Source organism: Festucalex cinctus, chromosome 15 (assembly GCF_051991245.1).
Source record: "Festucalex cinctus isolate MCC-2025b chromosome 15, RoL_Fcin_1.0, whole genome shotgun sequence".
In the NCBI taxonomy this organism is placed as follows: domain Eukaryota; kingdom Metazoa; phylum Chordata; class Actinopteri; order Syngnathiformes; family Syngnathidae; genus Festucalex; species Festucalex cinctus.
The window spans coordinates 18,021,544-18,030,959 of NC_135425.1; the positions used below are offsets into that span (position 1 = coordinate 18,021,544).

Here is a 9,416-nt window from a genome sequence, read left to right on the forward strand (position 1 = left end):
TTTAAACAAGAATAAAAAAAAAAAAGCTAATTTAAAAAAAAAATATGAAAATTGAACATGCAAATAATACACATTGAATTTTATAGTCATCATTGCAGTGTTTGTCATGTCTTTATATGCAAAGAAAAAAACATTTGTAAAAAATAATGTACTTCTACACTAAGCTTATGCTTTGAAGAAGAATTTCATAAAGCAAATCGTGGAAGGGGGAGGAGGGGGAACTATATTTGTTTTGAATAATGAGATTGTGATTTGCTCTTTCTGTAAGCGTGGAAGAACATATTAAATTACTGAAATTGAAATAAAAAAAAAACAAAAAAAAACGGCCACATATTGCCCAGGTCTAATTAAAGAAGAAAATTAATATGAAAATGCTTTTGGTATATATGTAAAAGTACTCACTTTTCTTTTATTATCTTGCCAATCATCTATGAATTTAGGATAGTGTTTTATGGCTTTTATATTTTACATTAGAGGCTCCACTGTCATGTTATTGTCACGTTTTTTTTATTATTTGCTTTGTTTACATTACTTTAATGTAGCTTATCTCACAACATATTAACCTAAAGCACTAAACAATCAAAACTATTTCGAGTTCACAGCGTATTAGAATAATTAATTATGCCAAACAGTGAAGGGCATGAGAAAAAAAGAGAACAAAAAAAAGAAGAAAAAAAAGCCACGACCAGTGAAGGAACCCCCCCTGGTGACTGCTGTTGATGTTTCAGGTCAACAAACTGTCACAGGCTAATATCTCACAGGCGGCTGCAGCATCTGTTGAGCAGCAGTGTTTTTCGATGATTTATGCTGAAAAGTATTTGCATCTTGCCGTTTCTTAAATGTGGCGACACACTGCTTTCATTTCCGTCATGACATTAGGTAACCCAGCACAGTCGAATAAGATCCAATACAAAAGCTGTGATAAACATACACAAATCCATCCATCCATTTTCTTGACCGCTTATTCCTCACAAGGGTCGCAGGGGGTGCTGGAGCCTATCTCAGCTGGCTTTGGGCAGTAGGTGGGGGACACCCTGGACTGGTTGCCAGCCAATCGAAGGACACATATACACAAATAATATTTATTATTATTATTATTATTATTATTATTATTATTATTAAGAATGCTATTTGTATATCACTTTTCATATTGACATGCAACCCAAAATGCTTAACAAACAAGCACGTTAAAAGACATGATATAAAACAAATACAATCAAATTCCATTCCAATACAATACACATTAAAATATTATATATATATATATATATATATATATATATATATATATATATATATATATATATATATATATATATATATATATATATATATATATATATGTATAGGTTTTTTTTTTTAAATACAATGGTACCTGTAAAGAATCAATATATTTGCGATGCTAAATTATTGTTATGTTGACTATTTTTGTTGCCTAAAGGAAGTATACAAAGAAAAAAAGAACATGACCAAGAATGCTGCCGTGCGGAACACCATATTCAATATCAAACGTTTGTTACACAAAGTTACCTAAGCTGACAAAAAATAAATAAATTCTAACAGGTACAAGTGAAACCAATCAAGTCGTGCCAAATAGACCCACCCACCCATGTCTCAAGCTGTTTCAATAAAATATTATGATCAGTTGTGTCAAAAGCAGAACCAAAAAGAAGAAAAGAATGCTCGGTTTTGATCGAAACTCAGTTTGCAATGGCACCCTGCATTAACATTTTATAATATCTCATTTAGAGAGAAATAAAATAAAACATAGAAGAGATCAAAGCAGATCATCATTTGTAAACAGTATTTGTTGCTCCTCTTGTCTCGGAATTTGATTGTGTGAGTGTGTCTAATGAAGTGGCCCATGAGTGTCTGTTGTATCATCCCTTGAACAGGAGATTAAACTGGCAGGAGGATTAATAGCAGTGTTGGAGTCATCTGTCAATATCTTTGCCAGGCTCGGTACAATCTGCAGTCACAGCCTCAGGATATATTACATCTCCCTAACAAGTGTGGCGTGCGTTAAGATACACAGAGCTGATAATGTTTATTTATCTAAAGCTCTCCCGCTCCCTCTCTCTGTCTTCCTCATTTAAAAGAGACAGATTATCATAAACACCTCAGTCTTTTTTTTTCTGTTGTTCCTTGTAGCAAATTGAATTACAATGAGCTTTGAGTCACAATTGACTCCACTCAAAAAGAGAGAGATGACGACGGAATGAAGAGCGACTTTGGCGAAAAAGGTCGAGAAGTACCGGCGACTGAATGTTAGCTCTGATTTTCCGATTATGAAAAGCTTGGACTATATCAAGTTTTTTTTTTTAAATATACATATATATATATATATATATATATATATATATATATATATATATATATATATATATATATATATATATATATATCTATCTCTGAGAGAGGTGTGATAATTAGAATGCATTTATATTAGGGCTGGGTATCGATTCTAATTTCCTCAGTCGATTCGATTTAGTTTCACAAGAATTGAGTTCGATTCGATTTAGATTTTTCCCAATTTGATCCGCTTCAATTGAATTGATATTGATTAATTATTGAAGATCAGTTCCTCTTAAAAATCAAGGCAATGATCAAACAAACAAATTGCAAATTAAATTTTGTGGAGGCCATGGTTAAATGATTACGTTTATTAACTCATTCGTTCCCAGCCATTTTCACAGAAGCAAACCTGTTCGCTCCCAGCTGTTTTACAGGATTTGGACTGATTTTGCAAAGCCCACAGTATATAATGTTCTATTGCTATAAAAAACATGGAGCCTGTCAAAAGAAAGATTAAAGTCTCTTCTTTCTTCAGGAAAAAAAGTATATTTCTATCTGTTTCCGTTTTGTAGCAATTAGCATTAGAATATAGCTAAGTTTAATCATTTTCACAAATCTATTTAGAATTGTGAGTAATTGAGCTTTTTTCCAACATGGTCCTGGTTGATCTCCTTTGCTCTGCTGCCACCTGCCTGCCGTTTGTGTAATACCTACCATTTCTGCAACCGTTCTATAAATACGTCTTTGGGACAATAAAACATATTTATACGTTTTTGGGAGCAAATGAGTTAATGAAAGTAACACGTTATAATCACTTATGTTAAACAAACTTTATCATCAGCAAGGATGAGATGAAAATATTTCCATAATTCTAATTCAATAAATGTAAAATAAAGATTCTGAATGGTCTTAAAGTTTAATGAGTCAGCTCTTTCATAAATGTAAGAAAATACTTTTAGATTTATGTGCACAATAAATTTCCGGAAAACAGTTATATACAAAATAACTGGCCTTTAAAATTCTATTTTCGTATGAATTTATGGGGGGGTGGGGGATTAGATATTAAAATAATTGATTCATGGTTTTATGAATCGATATCAGGCTCAAAAAGGAAACCAATTTGATATTGATTATCCAATTTTTTTTAAAGCCAGCCCTAATTTATATCAGCATTGATGATAGGAAATGGAACACATTTTATGTCAATAATACATATATCCACATTGCTGTGTCTTTGGTGCAGAGTCCTCACAGAGCTGGTGTCGAAGATGCGGGATATGCAGATGGATAAGACAGAACTGGGGTGCCTTCGAGCGATAGTCCTATTCAACCCAGGTAACTATGATTGAGCTTTTCAGTGGGCGCTTTGAACAAGCTGTACATAATCATCTATAACGACGACACTTAAAAAAAATAAAATTAAAAAAAATCCTTGCTTTGATTTAACTTTGAACCATCAACAATCTGATGGGGAAATTAGACCACGAAACAGCAGAGACATGTTTGAAACCTGTTGTGAAACTGGAATGTAGCTCGGGGTTTGGGAGTTTTGGGACGCTGCCAGAAAATGGGGAACTGTTGCAGATCAAGTATTGACTCATCTCAGATGACAAAAAACAGGCGACTATAGGTTTTTATGTGAAATACATAATGGTCATAAAGGAACGAAAGAATGGGAACGTAAGAATAATAAAGATGTTTTCACCAAAGAGTGATCCTATGTAACCTTCACTAAAATGCTTTTGAAAACTTTTATGGACAGATGTGTCAATGTACGTGTCTTTAATGTACTGATAATGGTGGAGAAGCATGATAAGAACAAAACGATGCAACAGCCCCGTGTTCAAACATGAATCCTAACATGTTTTGGTTCGGAATGTACTTGCACGTCTGGGATGAAATTACAACCAAGTCTTTTTCAAAAACGTCCACTTTGAAAGTGCACATCTGTTTCACATTTCTTAGTTAAAAAGGATGCGATGTAAATATAGGATTGTGATATAGTTTTGGATTTTTCCATTGTAATTCTTTATTTTGTTTTGGGGTTTTTTCAGTTCATTTTATTTAGTTTTCTTGAGCAGGTTTGTTAGTTTATATTTTTTTTTATTATTAAAAATGCTTAATTTAAGTGTAGTTTTTATTAGTTTTGCTCTAGCTCTAGCTTTAGCTCGTGGTGAGAGAAATGTCATACAATTACATTTTTGGTCCATATTGAGTTGCAAAATTGACCACCTTTCAATTCCATTTTTCATTTCTCGTGAAACAAAGCCTGCCACGTCTTCTCTGACCCGAGTTTCATGTTTTGCACAATGTTACAAGCGAACAACGTGCAGTCTTGCCAAAGTAAGCCATGAAACCAAACCACCAACGCGACCCAGTGTGGGATTCCCCATCCTTCTGAGGCCAACGTGGATCAGTCACACTGATCCTCTGTGTTCCACTTTTGTTTGGGGACTCCGCTGGCCCCGCTTCCCTCCTTTTGCCCGAGTCTTTGTTAATTAGAGTTCACCGGATTGTTCTGACAGAGAAAAAAAAAGGGCGAGTGCTTCATTCTAACTGTGTCATCTTGAGTTCAGCCATTAGTGGATTTTTATTTATTTATTTATTTTTCCAATCAACAACGTCATTAAAGAGAAGTGCTAATTGCACAGGTCCTCACAGGGCTGGGAGGTTAAAGCTCAACTTGTCTGTCGCAAACTGCTGCCCTTCATCTGTGTTTCGCAAGCGAGGTGAGAAATGGATTGCCACTTTGATAACAGCAGGCTTCCCTCGATCCCAAATAATAAACGCCAACCCCTCAAGTGGAACAAAGTTTCTTTTAGTGTTGTTTTCTGACTTACAGCTGTCGTTTGTTGTGCGTCTCTTCCCAGACTCCAAAGGTCTGTCAAACCCAAGTGAGGTAGAAGCTCTCAGAGAGAAAGTCTACGCGTCTTTAGAGGCCTACTGCAAACACAAGTACCCTGAGCAGCCTGGCAGGTATGACAACGCTTACAGTTTAGAAAGTCAAAATGACCTTGCCGAGTTCCAAACTGATCATTTCCTACTGTGGTAATAAAAAAAAATATATATATTAGCTTTCGCTGCTCTGGGTTTACAGAGAGAGAAAAACCTCACAGTGTGCCCAATTACCATCCCCTGAGCTCAAGCCTATCGAGAATGTAGGGAGAATAGGGCTGTGCAATTTATGTTTAAACATGTTATTGTTTTGTCTTGCTTTGGGTTGGGTTTTGGTTGACGCGTTGTTCTTGTGTGCCCTCCAAGTCTTGTCAAGCAGTGTCATGTCCACCTGTGTTTGCCTGCCCTTCCTCATGTGTCAACCAATCAGCATCCTCTGCCACTTGTGTCGTGCCCAGCTGTGTCTAGTTTTCAATTAGTGTGTGTGTGTATTTAGTCTCTCGTCTCCTGAACAATCTGTGTTGATTCATTGTTGTTTTCACCCTGTTATGCTGCTGGTTTTTTGCCATGTTGTTTCCCCAATGTCTTGTTTTGCTTACCTTTTGGATTTCGGTTTTGTTTTGGTTTAAAATACCCTGCTTACGTCACCTCTGCCTCCTTGCCACACTGAAAACCTGACATGTTTTGTACCAAAAAAAGAAAATGATCGTCTTACTGCACAGTGCACATGCTGCACTTCCACTTCAGGTTTTTGCCTACATAAATAAATACATATATATATATTATTTTAAATTCTGTTTGGTCCGAAAGGAACTTACATAATTATAGTGTTTCTATTTTTTTAATTGGTGGTAATATTTTTAAATGCATACCAAAAAATAAATGTTTGAATAATTATGATTTCAATTATTGCCAAAATAATCGACATTATTTTTTTCCATACTCGAGCACCCCTATGGTCCATAAAATACAGTACTATAAATAGCATGCCATTGACTATTGACAGCAAACTGTTGGAAATGCATATTGTGCTAAACTGCATTTCCTCCGTGCGTCGTCCTGCTAACTTCATCACTTGGCTGTGTGACAGATTCGCCAAGCTGCTGCTGAGGTTACCGGCACTGCGCTCCATCGGCCTCAAGTGTCTGGAACACTTGTTCTTCTTCAAACTGATAGGCGACACGCCCATCGACACCTTCCTCATGGAAATGCTCGAAGCGCCGCATCAAATGACATAATAGCGGAGAGGACGGAGCCCGGCCGTCTTCATTTTCCAGCAGAATCCTTTTTTTTTTTTTTTTTTTTTTTCACACTGAGAGACCCATCATGGGACGGTGAACATTTTCCCCCTCACCATCAATCCCCCGGAAACAACAAACTCATTATGGGTGTGTTTTTATACCTTGTAAATTACGATCAATAAGAAATATATATATAAATATATCACAAGAATATGCGATGGAGAGAAGACAAAAGCAATGTACTGAGCCATTCTTAGCATTTTCCCAGCATCTTGACAAGACGATTCAGCATCCTCAACCACACAACGCTCGCAGACACAGTGTGGACGTCACGTTGAGACCCTCGGCCTCGTGAGCAGGACAATCGGACGCAAACGCTTGCTCGTCATCAAAACAAACTGCAGCAGGTCCTTGCCCGACTGGACTCAACACGTCTTGCACTAAAAAAAAAAAAAAAAATGGTCTCAGCTTTCTGGGATGTGGAACTTAACTTGACAGGTGTGCTACAAAGACTGCAAGTGTTAAAAGAACCTCAGGTGTCTCTGGCCCAGTTCCAAACCAATCCAACCATGTCTTACTGTATCAACACTGTGCAACAACATCGGCGTATGAAGGACCAAAACTGACAAAATTTGAAATAAATCAATAACCAAATAAACAAATGAATTCAAAAATTAAATACCAATACCATACAAATAAATACAAATAAAAAAAAATAACAAAAATAAATATATATATATATATATATATATATATATATATATATATATATATATATACAAAATAAATACAATTTAATTTTTGAATAATATTTTTTAGATCAATTTTTATTTTAACTTTTATTTCTTTATTTAGTCATTTATTTTTACGAGTACTTTTGGCAGTTTTGGCCCTCCATATCGGCAAAGGCGACTTTACCAATCGGCCTAATCAGGAAAATGTTGTGATCCGCCTCGAGATGCTGAGGGAGGGGGTGGGGGTGGGGGGCGGCGGCAAGTTATGTATGTACAATCTGCACAGCTCTTTGTGCGCACAGGAAGAAGCCAGGCAGTTGTCAGTTGACGCGACAGGCAACTGGCATTCGAACATTCTGCCTTTTTTTTTCTTTTCTTTTAAATCTTTGCAGCAGAAAAAGTATTGCGTGTTCATTTTTCAGTGTTCACTTCAGCAGTCGCCCCTCTCATTGACTCGAATTCCGACCTCCACCTCTCAACACCGCAGGTGTTAGCATCTCAACGTCACCTCATCGCTTTCTACGCAGGAAGTTACAACCAGAAACAGTATTTTCGTCTTTTGTTTTATTTTTGTTCCATTTCAGAGCAAGCACTGCACTATTACCTCAGTTCGTTGACCCTCCTCACCCACTGACAGTATACATCGAAAGAGAAGCGCTTGTCATTGCAGCAAGTGCGGTTGTTTGTTTATATGTTACTTTGCACTTAAGCTCACGGCAGAGCTGACGTCAACGCAATTGACCTCCGAGGTGGGAATTTGGCCCAATCAGGATGGACCCACTTATTTTCCTCCTCAACTTGCTGTCTCAGATGATGGAATATGAATACTCATATCCTCACTTCATGCAGACGTTTGACACGTTGCTCTCGTCACATCCCCATCACTCATTATTGGCTTTACATAGGAAGCAAACAGCTTTTCTTTTTTTTTTCCATCTTCAATGATGTATATACAGTATATATAGATTATGGAACAACTGAGTCAAGGGGACATGTTGAATATGAGAGGGGGGACACTAAAAAGATTCTAATTTCATGATTTTGTTTTGATCTGCATGTTCTTTCTTTCATAAGCACTTTGAAGCAGTCAGGACCTGAGCACTGTGTTTTATTAATACTAAGGAGGTGTAACAGAGTCTGGGCTGTGCCACTTGTCAGTTTAATTACAATCCATGATTACTTCTCACACCGTTTTACTTCTTTTATTAAAAGAGGGTGTTGAAGACTTCTATTTGCATTCTGATCTTCAGTTAAATGAACCAAACTAATCACATTGTTCTACTTGTTTCATAAGGCCACTCGGAAAATAAAGAAGAAAAATATAACACGTACATACAACATGTTTGTAATTGTATGTGAATAAGTCATATTGCAAAAATTAACTATTTGGAAAAAAATGCAAAAAATACCATCAAAATTGTACTTGAAGGCTAAAGTCTAAAAACGTAGCATTTTTTTCCCCATATTGCCATGGGGCATTAATTAGGTATTTTTGCATATTTGCAAATACATGATTCGTGAACATACAAATATAAATACGTTCATACGTATTCACCAGTTATAAATTGGCAGTTCCATGCTTCCGTACATTTGGACTTCTCACAAAATTAACATTTCTTGCCTTTGTCACATTGTCAGTACATTGTGATTTTGTTGTTTTTTGTTCACATAGTACTTGATTGTTTTACTAAAACTATAATTGCCAGGAGGCTAAAGTTCATCCAATATCAATTCTGCTTGTTCCCACTAAGGTCGGTCACAGGTGAGCTGGAGTTTATCCCAGTTGGCCGAGAGGCATGTTACACCCTGGACTGGTCACCAGCCAATCAGAACTAATACTGTGACTCTATTCTCATAACATTGCAACTTTTTTCTTGTAGTTTCCTTACGATGTTTTCTCTTTAATATGGCCCAAATACTCCTGAGTAAAAAAAAAAAGACAGTGAAAGTCTTAAACTATGCTAGTGGCACCCTGGTGACTCTGCTACTCTCTGACCAAGACAGCAATGACGTCATGCCCATGTTATCTTAGGTTTGAGGTTTTGTTGATCCCGATGGAAATTCTGTGTGTAAACTCTCTTGTCTTCTTATACAGCCCTTTCAAAAGCAAGCCCCTCAATGGGTCCCAAGGTAAAGAGCATGTAAAAACCAGGGATAATCTTCTTGCCCCCTCTAGTGGAGGAAAATCTGCACCGCAACACCACGAGTTTTTAATATGTTTTGTTCATCATCTTGACAGAGGCGGCACTTT

At 36.6% G+C, this 9,416-nt stretch overlaps 1 protein-coding gene across 4 annotated transcripts in view; it reads left to right on the forward strand.

Moving 5' to 3' along the window:
- rxraa (retinoid X receptor, alpha a) overlaps window positions 1-7,385 on the forward strand; it is a 91,932-nt gene extending 84,547 nt beyond the window's left edge. For all 4 annotated transcript variants that reach the window (XM_077496453.1, XM_077496450.1, XM_077496451.1 and 1 more), the window contains exons 9-11: window positions 3,539-3,630; window positions 5,166-5,271; window positions 6,281-7,385. In XM_077496453.1, the coding sequence (XP_077352579.1) occupies window positions 3,539-3,630; window positions 5,166-5,271; window positions 6,281-6,428 (346 nt within the window). In that variant the 3' untranslated portion in view covers window positions 6,429-7,385. The remainder of the gene's footprint in view (window positions 1-3,538; window positions 3,631-5,165; window positions 5,272-6,280) is intronic.
- The last annotated feature ends 2,031 nt before the right edge of the window (window positions 7,386-9,416 follow it).